The 17466-nt window shown below is 44.5% G+C and overlaps 1 protein-coding gene across 3 annotated transcripts in view; it reads right to left on the bottom strand.

Annotated features, from left to right (window-relative positions):
* The window catches only part of wwox (WW domain containing oxidoreductase), a 145917-nt gene that overhangs the window by 90426 nt on the left and 38025 nt on the right, over positions 1-17466 (bottom strand). For all 3 annotated transcript variants that reach the window (XM_039807851.1, XM_039807852.1, XM_039807853.1), the window contains exons 6-8: positions 13972-14060; positions 9580-9765; positions 5639-5903 (exon numbers count right to left, since the gene is read on the bottom strand). In XM_039807851.1, the coding sequence (XP_039663785.1) occupies positions 5639-5903; positions 9580-9765; positions 13972-14060 (540 nt within the window). The remainder of the gene's footprint in view (positions 1-5638; positions 5904-9579; positions 9766-13971; positions 14061-17466) is intronic.

The raw sequence follows: 17466 nt of genomic DNA, 5'->3' as shown, positions 1-17466 counted from the left end.
ACCCACTGTGTGTTTGTGTTTGTGTGTGTGTGTGTGTGTGTGTGTGTGTGTGTGTGTGTGTGTGTGTGTGTGTGTGTGTGTGTGTGTGTGTGTGTGTGTGTGTGTGTGTGTGTGTGTGTGTGTGTGTGCGTGTGTGTTTTCTTTAATGAAATGGTATCTCCGTGGACAATAATCCCAGTAACAGGATTGGGCAGGAACACACATGTCAATACAGCCAAATGGGATTGTATGCTTTTATCCATCCCCACACCAACACATCTTTCTCTCCCTATGTGTGTCTCTCTCTCTCCCCCTCTGTCTCTCTCTCCCCCTCCATGTCTCTCTCCCTTCCATACACAGTGCAGCAGCACAGCAGGGAATGTCTGGCTGGAATATCACGTTCGTTTGTATCTAGTTCCTCAAAAATTATCTAAAACATTGCCTCAAAAAGGAAAATGATGCATCATCAGAGAGGTTCACTCAGAGTATGTGCACCTCATACCAATTGGCATAATGTGTAATATTCTGTCTACACCACTGAGGAGAAACCTACACAGTGTCTCCAGTCAGGCTGGAGCTGACCCCCCTCCTGTGTAGCTCCTAATCATCCAAGAGGACTCTATTACAAGGGCCTGGCAGCTCATCTAACCCCACAGAGGAGAAGTGTGTGTGGGGGAGGGGGGGGGGAGAAGGGGCTGGCAGGGAGATTGGGACCTCTGCTCCTCTTTCTTTCCACATGGTTGAGCACCACACACACACACAACACCGGAACACACATACACACACTTACACAGGTTGCCTGGGTGTGCAGCAGAGCCACTGCGTCTGTGTGCTACACCAGATAGCAGATAGAGCACCTGACCTTATGTCTGTCTGCAGGAGAGAAACTGATAAAGAACACTGATGTAAAAGTAGCTGCTGTGCTCACAAACAGCGCCAACCACCCAACCACTGTACGTCTGTTATATGGTAATGCTGACGTCGTCGTTGCAGGACCTGTCTCTTGGGTTAACCCCCGAGGTGCAGGAGAGAGCTCCTGGTCACAGTAGGCAAGGCTCAGCACAGGAGGCACTGGAGGTCCCACTTCTCCTGACTGAACAACCGTTTCTCTAATACAGTCCTGACTGCTGGTGCCTGGTCAAAAGTTCAGCCTGTGCATATGTAAAAAGGTGGCCTGGTGCCCGAGGCAGGATCCTGGGTAAAATAATCATGCTAAAACGCTAAGAAGCATGGGACTAGGCGAGAACGCTGATGAAACCGTCCCCTGGGGGAACTGAGGTGTCTGATTGGACCAGCGAAGCCTCTTAGGCCTGTGCCCACAACACCTCCCTCCTCTCTTTCTATCCATTATAGAGGATGATGACTGGAGCCACTGCCCACACTGATCTCCATTCAGCTCAGCACTGTCTGTGCCTATAGTTAAGGTATAGATTAGATGGGTATAGGCTGAGCACAGCTGCTCAGAGCCTGAGGGTACACTGTTCTTGAGGGAGCAATCAGTCAGTCAACAAAATGTCAACAGGGTCAGCGTTACAAGACGGTGACAACTTCACAAAGGTTACAGCCCAACTAATAACTGCAACAGTCACTGAAATTCATTCTGTGCTATTAAAGTGTGCAAGTTTTTTATTCAAAGTGTACTGTCTAATATGTTTTACAGCATATACTGTACATACATAGTTAAAGGCCCGAAATCCTATCCTGAAGTACTATCCTAGATCAAATAAATCAACCAAAATCTGTCAATCAAATTTTGAGCATTACACAGAACTGTGATAACCACTGTTTTTTTTTTATTTATTTTTTGCTTAGTCTCGCTCTCTAACACACACACATATCCGGGCACATACACATATAGTACACACCACTGCAGGCCAGATCATTCGACGCTGATAATCACAGCAAAGGACACAGGGAAAACTCCCACTCTAAACACGCTGAATTAAAGAAACAGGAGTTACAGGCCTGGTCGCACAATCTCTGATAAGTAGATCAAGGCGCGGGGAGGGGAACATGATGTTAGTGAGAGATAGTTTGGCTGATTAAAATGTCATGGCTCTTTATAGATGCCTTTCTCAACTCAGCAAAATGGAATCAGCTCTGTACATCAATAGCAGAGTGGGCTGTGCTCCCTGCTAATAGAGAAGTTTCTTTTCCTTAAGTAGAATCCACAACACAAAGGATGCAAAATTGAGGAAGTCAAAATATGTTTTTGGTAATACGCAAGCAAAATGCAGTAGCAAAAAAGATAAAAGTGAAGGGTAAAAGTGAAGCGCTGACAAAATAAGAGAGCATGAAGCACAATGAATGAGGGAGGAAAGCACGATGGTATGACCAATTGACAGAGCTTAGGCCTGACATGACATTTCCTCGCCTTTACTTAACAATCAAATTAAAGATTTAGGACCACGTGTGGCTCCAGGTGTTTCAGTCTTCTCCATATTGTGAATTTGTGTGTGTGTGTGTGTGTGTGTGTGTGTGTTGGTGTGTAGGGCAACTGTAGCCTATATCACTCCACCTGTGCTCCTATAAATCAAACCTGTGTTTTAAATGAGAGGCTGGTTATTTGTGCAAGAACACACACAAGGGCTCTGTGATTGTTTTTTGGAGTCGACATTCTGCTTATGTTTGCATCCCAGAACAATCTCCATGGATCCCGCAAGCGTACGCAAGCAATTAAAGCGATAGCATCTTCATATCCCTGCAACCAATAACTGAAATAATATCACTGTTTTATTAAGCCCTTAATGTGGGGGCAGAAGGAGTGAGGAGTGGGATTTTAAAGAGGATACACTTTCAGGGGCCTTATCAACCCCAGATTTAAATAAGAGCAAATGCTCAGCTTAAGGGTGTGCCTCTGTATCTGTGTGTGTCTGTGTGTAAGGCTGTGTGTCTGTGTGTGGCCTTTATCAGACATGAGTTTTAGCTAATCGCTGTGTCAGCACACCAGAATTTAATTACTAGCTCTACCTTTGTCCTTTAATATTTACTAACATCTACACTACGTTTAATTAACCACGTGTAGAAAAGCCATAGCACCGTTCTGGTGGAGAAACCGCTCTGCTAATTGCATCTGTGCGCTCATATCCAAAACGTCAACACACTCTTCTCTTAGACACACAAATAACACAAAAGTGTTCAACAGTCTTCCACTCTAGGGTACACTTCTATCTAAATTTTAGTCCAGCTAAAACTGACAGACCAGATTTGAAATTGAAACAAGACAGGACATGATGAAAAGAGCTAAGACAAATGTTACAGAACGTAAAGAGGGAAGGAAAAAAAAAAAAAAGAGTGTTTTGTGACAGAAATAGTCAAATTGAGGAAATGGTTAGCTTGGCATTTTGCGAAAAGGTGCTGAGGAGCATTTCCTCTCATCTCTCATCCTATGTCAGAAGGAGGAGAGACAAATGACGGCCTGAGGCCTTGTGTCTGTCAAACATGATGGATCAGAATAACGCTTCACTAAAACTCCAACACGCTGCCTTTCAACACATCACATTTTCCCTTCAGTGCAAACACTAAATTGATAAAGTACGAAGAGTAGCTAATGGAAAGATGTAATAGTCAAACTAAAGCATATATTAGGAGGCCATGGAGCCTAAAGGGTAGAGAGCTGCTATCAATTGAAAAGTCTTACAGAGCAGAGGACACAATATAGACTAAGATAAATCATGGTGTTGGATTTTATCGTTCATATCCAAGGTGTGTGAGGACGTTAACCTCAGGCACCCTACATCACCCTATAAGCACACACGTGTGCTATGAACACTTCCATTCTGTCATTTATTGTACACCCACAGCAGATGCACACTCACAATAGTTTGCCACTCTGAGATGTACTACAGAGGTTATTGCCTTGAGAGGAAACCTTCGCAGTATTAGTCATATATTATGATATAATTGGACGCCATTGACAGCAGTATTGTACTGTAGATATAGGTACTGTACAATGCAAACATTCTTTAACAAAACTGCTGTATCAAGTGCTCAATCAAAAATGCTTCATCAACTTCAACTGCACATTTGCATTTGGGTAAACATTCTGTGACGTGGTGGTGATGGTGCAGTGGATATAACACATGCCTTTAGTGTGGGAGATCTGGGTTCGATTCCCACTGCCATACATCAATCAATGTGTCCCTGAGCAAGACACTTAACCCCTAGTTGCTGCAGTGGCGTGCAACCTCTGATATATAGCAATCGCAAATCTAAATGACATGTAATGTAATGTGATCATTGAGGTACAATTGGCAGTGTGTGACTGGCACAGAAGTCCAATACCAAAACACCCCTCAGGTTCAGATCAGGCCGGCCGTTCCTCCCAATTACCTCTCTCCTGAGCTTTCTCCATGATTGCCCAGGTGAGCATTAAAGTGAACCCCCAACACCCTTATAGAGACCACAAGCAGAGACTATGAGAAATCTGGATACTCTAAAGTATTGTTCAGTGGATAGGCATAATAAACAGGGAGGCCCCCAATCGTTGCCAAACACAGGCCACACTCTAAATTGAGAGGAAAATGTCAAACCAATGCTGCTCAGCTTCGTGAGTATCCCCACACACCAGCTCACGTCTCCCTGGGTAACTCCTTAATAGGAGAAGGTACATCCTGTATGCAGTGGTTTGGTTCCAGTCAGAGCCACCGCTGTGTGTAGAGGTGAGCCCAACTACACATATTTGATACAGCTGTATCTCCTGCACCACTTTCGGCTCCTTCCTCAGAGAATAGCATTCCGTGTCCCAAGCCTCTTGCCTGGACCAGTATGCCAAAGGAAGACCCTACCAGGAGCTAACTCCCACCCGCATCATATTGGAGTGTCAATTCTCTGAGGGGATCTAGTTTTATCGTTCAAAATTAAAGCTGTAAACAGATACAAAACACAGATCCCCCTGGCACAGCACCTGGCCTCCTTTCTTTGTATCTCTCTAAAACAGCCTGTGAGGACATAACGTCTTTACTCTATCTCTGCTCTCAGAAAGGTCTTTGAAAAATAAAGTTGAGTCAGCCTGCTAATATGACTCAGAACTTAAGGTAATGCATCTGAAAATATCTGGTAATAGATTCTCCGGATGGGAATGGGCTGGATGGTAAAAACATATTTGACAGAGAGCTTATTATCTCAGTCCTCCGGAGTACATGCCTGCATAGGAGTAGAGTCTTGAGTTTGTTCAGTGAAATTACTGTAACCTAATAGTTGCGGTACACAGGATCTGGAATATCGCCTACCCTTGTGAGAGGATAGGGAACTGCCTCTCTGAGTTAAATAAACAGTGACAGGAGGAAGAGGAAAACAAACCACAGACTATCTCTCTATCTGTGAAACCCAGACTCTCTCCCTGAGCCCTCAGCACTCAGCAGATCAGCCCCTCTCCATCCTTTTCCTCTACTTTCTCCCAGGAACGTGCCAAGACAAATATATAAGCTCAGTTAGGGACACATCAGAGTCAGAACAAGAAGATAGTAACAAAGTCTGGTGAATTCACTGACTTTCTTTCCATGTAGAAAAGTATAACTAGATACAGAGCAACTCTGGTAAAATTAACCATTATGGTGGTTACCAACCGCTGTTGGTAATTAAAAGTGTTTTTGGTGGCCATCGGTCAGGTCGTGCAGTCACAAGCTTATGCATGCTTCAGACTGGTTTTGTCCCTTACCATAGACTTGGTGAAAGGTCTGGCCAGAGAGAAGAGAAAGGTCATCAGCCACCAGCTCCGGTGAATGGAGGTGTACATCATGTTCCCAGGATGCACCGCGTTGGAGGTGACACCGTGCGGCGAGAGGCGGCGGTGGAGCTCCTTGCTGAAGAGGATGTTGCAGAGTTTGGCTCGATTGTAAGCCAGCATTGACCAGTACTCCTTCTTTGTGGGAGACAGCAGGGCCAAGTCCACCTTGGCACATGAGTCTAACAGGTCTGTGAACCTGAAACATAGTCCAGAATAAGAGAGTAGTTAGAGTGTGTGAGTGTGTGCGCGTGTGTGTGTGTGTGTGTGTGTGTGTGTGTGTGTGTGTGTGTGTGTGTGTGTGTGTGTAGGCTTTCTACTGGCAGATGTGTGGCGCTGGCTGCATACAAATCAAAGACATGACATGATGTTCTTTAATTGCCTGCGACAGAGCTGTTAAAGTCCAGATGTTTGACAAGGCCCCTTAAACATTACACTACTCGTGTTATTATGCAGTCACGCAATAACATCACGATACACGGGCACGAAAGCTATACTCCCTGTGTGTCGAGTGGGTTTGTGTATGTGTGGGAGGAAGAGACATAGGCTCCAAACCGGTGGAACACATCCTACATATTAATCCAGTCATTAGAAAACAACCAATCAAAATGTCACCTGGTTTCCTTGTTGTGATTTTACAAGCTCGCTGCCTCTTGTTTACTGTCGCCTTCCGCAACATCCTTGCTTGGCTAAATTACAACATCTGCAGGCTTTTCATTTCATGTGCTGCAACTTCATAACTACTTTAGCAAGTAGAGGTTGATAAATCAATTGATTGAGCACCAAATGCAGTTCCCCGGTTACAACTAAATGTGGTTTTACAGTAATATTGCAATCAATGAATTACCCTGCAAGATGATTCACACAAACTTGCATAATAACAAATACAGATTTTGGTGAACCAAAATATCTTGGCTGCACATTAAAGTACGGAGCCAGAGCTGCAGCTTAGATCTCTCAGAGGTAATTTCATTAAGGATATTATCTTCCCTTGTTTGACCAGATCTGATGCAGTACTATGGCAAAGTAAACCGGTATGGGGCCAATTCCACAGTAAGCCCCTGTGGTGGAAACTGATAAAGTGTCCAGCCATTACCCGCGTGTCCATCTCTCCCACCCCTGTCCCTTATAGGTCAATGCTTTACCAACGGACAAGGGGCTTAGGGAATACAATATGCTGCCAGGTCAGGGGTCACACACTGCTTGTGAGGGGAGGCTAAGTGAATAAACGTGAAATCAGCAGAAACTGAAAATAACACAAACAAAAAAGGCAGCGACTTCAATAGATGTAATATAGGTCTGGAATGAGGTGGACAGAATGGAAGATGTAATATCAGATATTGTCTATTTCCACTCCTTCTTCCCTTCCCTCTAGTCTGTGTCGGTGTGTAACTGACTCTCTCTGGTCCAGCCTAAGCCCTCTTTGAAGGGGTTAAAGCCACTGCTGCTTGTAGAGGAGAGAAGGAAAGGTGAGTGTATGTGTTGGGGAGGCAGAGAAGGAGAGAGGGAGCTGTAGGGCAAAGAGTGAAGAGAATACCTGACCGTTTTTGGCCTTGCGATGCGTAGAAATCGTACACTCTGTTCCAATAGCAGCCAGACAGTTTTCACACCACCAAAACTTACGTGATCTCACTGTTCTTATTGTGTAGGCAAGTCTTGCATCAATCATATTCTGTCAATACTCCCTTTATGACATGCTTTCTTTCAATAAGCTTTTACTACTCTCTCTTCCCATTACTTTTCCTAAAGCACGAAATAGCAGTGTGACCACGAGTGAATCCGAGTGTCACACCATGCCTTCCGCTGCTCCTGTCCTCTCATGCATGACAGTCTGTATAACATAACTCATACGAGGGCGCCTGTAATAGTGCTGCTGTTTGATCTGCTAGAATAACTCTGCGTATGTTCTCCTTGTCTCAGGTCACTCTGCCGAGTTCCAATCAATCACTCTGCTTGGCCGTCTGACTGACTGAGGACTGGATCAATGTTGCGCACACACACACACACACACACACACACACACACACACACACACACACACACACACACACACACACAACACACACACACAACACACACACACACACACACACACACACACACTCTGAAACACATGGCTCAGGGCTTGGGCTCACAGATCACTGCAAGACATCATGCCTGTCTACTGAATGACAGGAAAAACAGACGCCTATGGAGTGGAGTTACCAAAAAAGATAGACTTGGAAAAACAATAGTTGGCAGAAGGAGGGAGTGAAGAGAGAAAGGGGCTGAGTCAGGGGGTCAGACAGAAAGGAGCAGATACTTGATCAAAGTTAATTTTAGCTGATAAGTCCATCCATCATGTTGATTATACGTTTAATTCATAGTGACAGCGTGTGGAGGGAAATGAGTTTTCAGTGAGTGAGGCTGTCATGTTTGACAATATGCATTAAGTCTGAGTTATCAGTTTGTAGTGAACTCGCCAATGTAGCGTAGTTAACTGCATGACTGGAGTTGAAGAGTTGTTGACTTAAATATGGCTTAACTGTAAATGTTGGGAAGACGGGGGAAACAACATTGTGGCGCTCACGTTGAACAACATTCACAACCCTTCAGCGAGGGGGGGAGGGGGGGGGGCAACCTGTTGGCAACCTGTTGTCACATCAGCTTTTTACAGTCACAGAAAGCAGTACTAATATGAAAGTATATTTTCTAGAAAACTGAAGATGCCAGAATTGTGTGGTACTGTGCTGATCTGTATAAAAATAAAAAAATAAATAAAACTGTTTACTGTGTTGATGGAAACAACTAGTTGACTGGAGGGTTAACTAGGTTAAATGATTTCCATCACTAAGAATTTCAAAATAAAAACAGTAATATTTGGGTTGGTGTGTAGTCAAGTAAACTCAAGTCAATTTGTTAGCAATAATCACAAATTACAGATATGCCTTGAAAGCAGGGGAGGGAGCGACATTGTTCAACACACCCTCAAAAGGATGGTTTAGCTCAGTTCATCCGTCTATGGTTTCTAGTTTATCGCTTATCTCAAATTTAGGAAAATAAATTTTGCAAGTGGTGAGGGCTTAATACTTTGTATTAAACAGCCTAGCTGAGGCATTTTTTCTTAACAAATGTTGCAAATGCTGTATCATCCTCAGTAAAAATCATTATATTTCCAAACCCAAGAAGGAATAAAAAAAGGAACCCAAGATGATCTACTATGAGAAGGAAAAAACAAGATTTACTCAAAACTGAAAAATAGGGTAAGTTTGTGTAACCCTCTGGAATTTTGTTTTACCTCTAGTAACACTATGGAGCAGTTTTTTAATATGGAGCAGGTGTGTGTCTTGTACACGTGCACAAGGACTTTTGAATGATGCGTTACACAGTCCTACCAATGGTTTTCACACTATTCCACTGATCTACAACTCGCAGTAACACGCCAACAATGGCAGCAATGGCCCATACATGGATGTAAAGAATGCAGGATTCAAAGTCACCCACATGCTCACCTGGGCAATGATGGAGAAAAATCTGATGCTTTACGAGGAATTAATGCATTCAACATTTGTCAGTTTGTTACATCTCAAGGATACAGAGAGTGAGTTTTATTGAGTAACACTGAACATAAACATTCATTTTATTTGTTTACAAGAAAACTCCATTTAAGTTGCACACTAAATGTGCAGAAGCACAAAATTGCTTTGCAAATCTTTACAAAGAATTATAAAGGACGATAAGAATTCTACCTTAAAGAATGCAAAGGGCATGCTTTTAATTTATTGAAATAGCCAAACTGTCCATTTTAAATCCTATAAGGCTCATTTCAATGGTCTTCTCCTGAAACCACATAGATGCAGGAATACTATTTTACACGCCTAGTTTACTGTCTTTACCTGTGGGACTCAGAAGATACCACCACAACACGGGCGGGGGCCGAGCGACGCAGCACGTCCTGCAGGCACTGGACAAGCAGGAAGTGACCTAGATGGCAGATCTGGAAGGTGGACTCCAGACCGTCCTCCGTCAGTCTCCAGGGCTGAGTGCACACTGCTGCATTACACACCAGAATGTGAAGGGGCCTACGGGGCGGGGGAGGAAGACAGAAAATAAAACATGTTTTTTTTTTTTTTTAAAGATTATTTTTAGGGCATTTTAAGACCTTCTTTTGACAGGACAGCTGAAGACATGAAAGGGGAGAGAGAGGGGGAATGACATGCAGCAAAGGGCCGCAGGTCGGAGTCGAACCCGCGGCCGCTGCGTCGAGGAGTAAACCTCTATATATGGGCGCCCGCTCTACCAACAGAGCCATCCTGGCGCCCAGAAAATAGAAGTTTGATTGTTTGATTATAAGTGAAAACAAAGAAGACACAGCTGCATAAAAAGAGGATATTCATACCATATTAGGCTGAAGAAGAGGTAAGGACAGGGAGAAGAAATAAAAAAAAGAAGAAGATGGAATAGTGAAAAGCGAAGGCAGAGAAAGGAAACGGGGTGTCTTATTCCACAGTGTGGTAGACTTTTAGCGGTCTACAGAGACAGAGCATCAGTAATGCTGATATGATACAGAGGTTTCCAGTGCAACTCCCCATGGCTCGACAGGTACTGTAGATACTGAATACAGCTGGCTGGAATCCAAGAGCAACAACACATTGAAAAGCAATCTCAAACCGTTTTAACACACAAGGGTGGTGGAAGTAATGGGTGTTGATACAGACTCTGTGTAACTACTCAGAGTAACCAAACCCACCAACACATCGACTCGGAAAGGCTGAGCAGAAGAGAGCAGATCAAAGACAATACACACACACAAGTCAGGGTATAAAAAACAATTGACTTTATTCAGGGACCAATAAAAAAAAAAGCATGTGCTTTTACACAGACATGCAAAGCATTTTCATTCTTGCAGACGGCGTGTGGGCGAGTGAGTAACACTCCCTACTCGCGTGCCAGTGAGCGGAGATTGCTGGATTGGTCAGGGCAGCGAGAGATCCTTGTCGGTGACAGCGTCGCTCCAGCGAGCTCGAAACCACAGTAACACAGCCGAACAATCCAAACACACCCCACCAATTTCTAATTTCTTCCATTAGAATTAATTATGAGGCCGAAGGCAATTTGTGTACCCTGTGTTTAAGACTGCCTACTGGATTAATTAAAAACTGGATGCTGGAAAATTAATGTGTGAATTGTTATGCCTTGCTATAATGAGCCATCCCATGCTATTACATAGGAGTGTACTGTAGAATCACCTTCAGGCCTCCGAACACACAAGGTTCATTAGAGAGCGCAAACCTAGTCACAAGTCAACTTAAAGAATGCCGACCTCAGCACATTATCAACAGAGCACACACACTAGCAGTGAGATATTCAAATGTTCACCCAAAATACAAAAAGGTAAGGACTTCTAACTTAATGGCTTGGCTTGGTAGGGAAACTAAATAAATGTAAATAAATGACGTGGCCTGCACATGAACCTAATAAAACAAGATGGAGGAGTAAAACACAACAGTTGCTGTGATGTCAAGTTCTGCTCTGAAACCAAATAAAACTAAACACGCTGGTAGTTTTTGGCCCAGTGTTCCCCTGTCTAATGGAGTGTGAAGTACAGTAACATTGTGCTATACAAGGCAAAACTCTTGGGTCTGTTACCAATGTACTGGCTCGAAGTTGCACAATAACACCACAGGCGTGAACTCTTGACTTAACATTTCAACCTTTCACTGTAGCTGTTGTTTTGAACTGATCATTATGTCAGTTACACCACTCAAGGTTTACATTTGGTGTGTGTCCTTTTTGTGACCTAATACTACAACATAAACTCAGTACGTCACTCAAATTATAAATCACAAATTTGTGATCAAAAAGTCCAATAACCAACTTTTCTCTGGCCGGTAGAGCGATTTCCCCCACGCAGTTCAGATGGGCCTCTGGTGAGTCTGCTTGTAATGTAAAAGGCCTGTTAATTCAACTGCCCACCAGTTAGTCCCTCTCTCATAAGCGCAGGTCTAATGAATGTCTTTAATAGGCCTATTGCCGCGTACCACAGTCCCTCTTTCCACATTAAGACCTCACACAACACTGTGTGCACTGTGCAATCTCAGCGCTGGTCAAACGAGGGTGTTAACTACCAAACAGGGAGACATCAGTTTATATATTTACTTTAAATAACCCCCCTGGGTATGACCCCTGACCTCTACTATAATGTGGGCCAGCAGGAAGAGATTGCCTGCGTGAGCTGGGCTCAGACTACTGGTCATTAACACTGCACTTTGTTGGCAACAGAAAAACTGGCACTGGCAACAAACATATGGATATGTGTACACCACTCATCCTGATCCACAGTTAAACTCACACACCAGAAGTGCATACCTGTAAAGTGTGCAAAGACACCCTCAAACATTCTGTTACAGTCGCCATAATGCAAAGGAATGGAAGAATGGTAGACTTATGTTATCCAGCGTGCATGAATTTATACAGACCACTTATTACACAAAATATGCTTAAAATTAGAACAGGATAATTGCAGTTAAAAAAAAAATAAAAATCACAGGTGAAAACAAATTGCATGTGTTAATTACCGACCGTTCAGTGGAAATTGTATTAGGGACATTCTGTCAACGCTGTCCTCCATCAATTACATCCCAATGAAATTGCACTGCATTCAACAATATCAATATCCAGGTAATTTCATTTCAAAGGACAGGCAATTAAAGCAGAATCGGGGTCAATGGAACACAAAGCAGCGTGAAAGCCACTGACTAAAGCACTTAAAAGCAAGGGAGTGAGAAACGAGAGAAGGAAAAGAAAAAGACTCTGATTACATTTCACCTGTCAATGACACGCTGCAGGAGCATTATTGTGCGTGTGTCTGTATGAGTGTGTTTGTCTCTGTGTTTACAAAACTGTGTGCGTGTGCGTGTGCGTGTGCGTATGCGTCTGCGTGCAGAATCGTCTGAGTGTGTGTCCGTGCATGTATGCACATATACATGTGCGTGGTGTGCGCACGCTCCTGTGTGTGTTATGCCTGAAGACATACGAGCAGTAATAGAGTGGTGGTAGACTCAGACAGCTGCCCAGTGCCATTCACAGCTCAGAGCTCCCAGCCTCCACTCTGCTCTGTTCGCCTTCTGATGAGAATTAATGTACTCTGACATCCCCTGGGACTCCCCCACTCCCCCCCAACAGCACAGCTAATGAAGAAATACAACCTTGCCAAAATACTGAGGTAGAGAGAGAGAGCGACACAGACAGAGAAAGACTGAGAGACAACATGAGAGAGGGAGAAAGAGGGAGAGGCTGATGCAGATAAACAAATTGCATAAAGGATATGCCAAAAAAACAAAAGCAGGACAGAGGTTCTGGGGGCAGCGGGCTTGAAGGGAGGTTAATATACTGCAGTTTAGATGGGAGGGATACATGTAAGAGATGGGAGGGAGCTATAGGACACAGAATGAGGAAAGCCATCGTGAAGTTTGGCTGTGACCCAAGACACGTGTCCTGGATGGCCATACCCTGCCCCAGGGCTGCTACGGGCAATGACTGCCCTGCCTCTCCCCAAGGGGCTCCCCTGACACCAACACTCATGCACACACAAACACGCACATACACACGGCCCCTTGCCTAGACACCTGCGGGTGGATGAGCAGTATTGATGACAGAATACATGACCCCAAAATAGCAACTGTGTGTCCGACCATGGGAAGCAAGACACATGCGGTAAAAGCTGACGACCACAAAATAAGTGTCATAAAGTCTGGTAGTCTGTTTCGACCAATGTCAAGCAAATCGACACAAATTTACACACTTACTCCTGGGGCCTTGTCCATATGGTGTCCATCAGTTACAGTTTGGATGTCCTTTACGTATGGTGTACGTGGGAAGTAATCGTGATGATGATGATTACAGTGATCGGCCTGAACGAGAGTCTTCATTGCTTTTTACTTATTTGTTTATTTATCCCTGTTTCTTTTTCTCTCTCTGGAGCATGAAAAAAGCTGGACAGCTGAAATGGGACTGATGGCTACTTAAAGTTAGTTTTAAATGACAGTGTGAGACAGTGTCAGGATTGGTGAGTTGAGCGTGCTGCCGTACGAGGCGATTAAAGGTCAGCTCTGCCACTGTTTCTTCACAATGGTGACTCCCCTCTCTATTGATGGCCTTTTGGATCCAGTTACATTTTAAGAGGTTTTATGCATACTGTCTTATCCTACCAAATCTTAGGTAAGTAATCTAATAAAGAGTGGCAGAAAAATCCAGTTTAGAAAATTAATATTTTGTTTTATACTCACAGTTTTTTGGCCTTGTAAGACTCAGCAAACTCCCTGACACTGCGGAGAGAGGCCAGGTCGCACATCATGGCTTCTACTCTTGCTTTGTGCTGCAGAGACAGGAAACACAAATGTGTAATTATAATAAAGTTATTTTTTTTACAAACTGACACTGTTACCATGATACCATCATCGCCTTCAGCAAAAAAAGTTCAAGTCCAAGTTCAAATGATACAAAGGGTGTGCGGTTTCACCCTGTTTAAAAATGCAAACAACCAGGTCTCCCCAGTAAAAAAATAAGGACCTAAGGATCTCCCCTGTGTGTGAATGGTAAACCTGTCTGTCTGTCTGTCTGTCTGTCTGTCTGTCTGTCTGTCTGTCTGTCTGTCTGTCTGTCTGTCTGTCACTCACTGTTCTTCTTGAGGTTTCGTCCTTTATTTACTAGTTTAATATTTTTTGGAAAGTTTTTCTTTATCCAAATCAAGGGTATAGTGATAAAGGATTGTAAGCCCTTTAAAGTTGTTATTTTGGGATATATCAATAAAATAATTTGACTATTACTTTCATTCAGAAAAAAAAGTCACAGTCCTGTCTAAAGTCTACTAAAGAACTCCATAGCTTTTGAGTGCGTGTTCTCAGCGTGCGTGCGTGCGTGCGTGCGTGTCTGTCATCTTCCACCATATGTTAGGAGACAGGGTGAGGAGAGGAGAGGAGAGGAGAGGAGAAAGATAAATGACTTAAGAAGTGAATGCATAGCTGCATTTACACACTGAGGAAGACGGGCTAAATATTCATCATCCTCTCCATCCCACTGTATAGCGTTCTGCTGCAGGGCAAAGGCCTCAGCAGAGACGCCTTAAGGAGCATGTCTCTTTAATAACAGCGTATGACCATGTTTTTTTGCTGTCTGTGATAAAGCATCAACTTAGACTCTCTTCCCCCTTCTTGCCCTTCTCTACATCTTTATCAGTACAGGCCCCCTCAACGGACAACCCAGGTTCAATCTCCCTACAACAGATGAGCTCACGCGGGACCGCGGTGTACAAGTGCATGCAGCGTGAACCGAGATGGAGCATGTTCCGTTCAGACAGAACGGTCCATTAGACTCATCCCTCATGCTGGAAAGGGAAAAGGAGTGAGATATTGCTCCCAGGACTCTCGGCTGGGCTCTGGGTTGAGTAGCACCAGGTATTCCTGATGCTACCTCTCCCCTTCGTCCTGCCCGCCATCCCTAGGGAACGCTGTCAGCTCATATTACACCCCGGAACAGCGTTCCACTCTCCATCCGCCGCCGCCACCACCACCACCGCTGCTGCTGCTGCTCTCCTGTCAGCCTTTTCCCCTGATCCGACCTCCAGTCTGTGGGCGTCATATGGGAATGTCTTTCCTCTGCGTGTCTGTCTCTGCAGAGCTAAGTGTACATGACACTCACAGCAAGGACGCTCCATGGAGCAATGAGCACAAAGAAAACAAGAAGAGGGTTAGGAGCGCCTTCAGATGGAAATGTGATTCTTCAGGCATTTTACAGACACCTTAACTGCCCCAGGGCGTATTTATACATGCATACACAGGCACACGCACAAACACACACACACACAACAAATTCAGTGTTGTGACTCAAGGGTAAAACCACGCTATCACACCATTATCTATGCCTGAATTATTCTCTTGATGCTACTCTATACCATTATATTGATGCTATTACAAAGCATTAAAGGGCTGATTATGGCTATTATAGATATAATTATAGGGTACCTGCTTATATGATCTGCACACAGCAGTAATCACAGGTGAGAGGAGACAACTGTCTAATTTAATGACTTGTATGTGCACTCCTGGCCACTTTTACACATTATACATACACAGCAATGCATGTAAAGTGAAAAGGGGTTAGCTGTGAAAGAAATATTTGGTCACAAGTGTAAGAGGAAGATGTGCGATATAATGAGAAAACTTCTATAAATGTGGGGGGAAAGCCTTCAGTTGTTCTTATGAGAAATTGAATTTCACAGCAAGAAAAATGAGAGATTACTTCTAAACAAGGTCAGAGCAGGCAGCAGTGTGGTAATTAACAGGTCAGTATAAGGCCTCCTCAACAGGGTAGCCCTCCATGAGTGTATGACCAGCAGAGAAGATGAGAGCAGGTGTCAGCTTGACGAACACATATCCCCTTCTCTAGAGACGGGGGAGGGAAGGAGAGATGGAGTAATGGGAGACCAGAGGGAGGATAGAGGGGGGTTGAAGGGGGGCCACTGGAGCAAATCCAGCAGGGAGAAGGTGAGCAGCCTGCCTGCCCGTCTACCCTCCCCCTGCAGATTGAAGTCTTGCGAAGAAAATAAAGTTTATTGCCTGGAAAGAGGGGGGAAAAAGCATGTAAAAAGCATTAAAGCGATGGAGGTGAACAATTAGACAGATGGCCAGGTTTTGGAAGGAGAAGAGGAAAAAAAGGGTAGAAAAAGAGAGGAAGAACGCGCGGATGCAATCGTTCAGGGTTTTTATGAGGACCCTGACAACTCCTGGTCTCTTCAAGGGCGAAGGAAAAGTGAGAGGCAGCGAAGCCTCTCTGGTTAACTCTGGAGTAATCGCTGAGTGTGCAACACCACAGAGCTCGGCTCGGGGTGACAGAGCTTACCGCCCCCAGCTACACCCAGCCTATCGCTCCATCTAAATGCAAAAGGCTAATTATGAATGAAACACACGTGTAAATAAGTTTTACGGCATAAACACTGGAAACTGCTGCGACTGTGTGTCCATATTCATGGCGCGAAGAGCCGCACATTCGGGACAGAAAGCAGCAAGGTCCCCATGATGATAACATGGGCGTCAGATCCCTCAGCCCTCCACTCCTGCTGCCACCTCTCACCTTCCACCGCCACCTCCAGCCGTCAACCCAAGAGAACAGCTGTCTGCAACATGAAGGAAAGAAGGAGGGAACTAAGAGCGAGGATGGAGAGCAAAAGTGCCGCGTGAGTGGCGGAAGTTGGCCTCTGCAGAGGTTCTCCTCGTCTCTCCTGGCGTTTTCCACGTGTGTTGGGGAATGACATGTGGTCACTGCTGTGGAGACAGAGTGGAGGGATGGAGGGGGAAGACGAGCCATAATACAATTATAACTGGGGCCATCCAATCCAATAAAATGAAGAGGTATTAGAGCAGGGTAGCCCCATCCTGTTCAATAAGACACTGGACCACTCTACTAACTCTTAAAACACACACATGTAGGCATACTCCCTCACACGCACACACACAGGTACACACACTTCGCTGACCCCTTTAATAGCATAGCAGCCACTCCTAATGGACGCAAGCAAGTGGAACCGCCAAATAATACACTGTCTTAATGCACTAGGCTCAATCTCATCCCCCTCTCCCTCTCAGCCTTCCCTCTCACACTTTAACCCCCGTTTCCATCTTCACTCAACTGCTGCCCCCTCCCCACCTCAGCTCCTCTTATAGAGCACCAATGCAGGGACAACACTTAAGAAATCCAAAGTACCCCCATATATACAAAACACTTAC

This window comes from Perca fluviatilis, chromosome 8, assembly GCF_010015445.1.
Source record: "Perca fluviatilis chromosome 8, GENO_Pfluv_1.0, whole genome shotgun sequence".
Classification (NCBI taxonomy): domain Eukaryota; kingdom Metazoa; phylum Chordata; class Actinopteri; order Perciformes; family Percidae; genus Perca; species Perca fluviatilis.
This window is presented reverse-complemented; position numbering and strand designations above follow the sequence as displayed.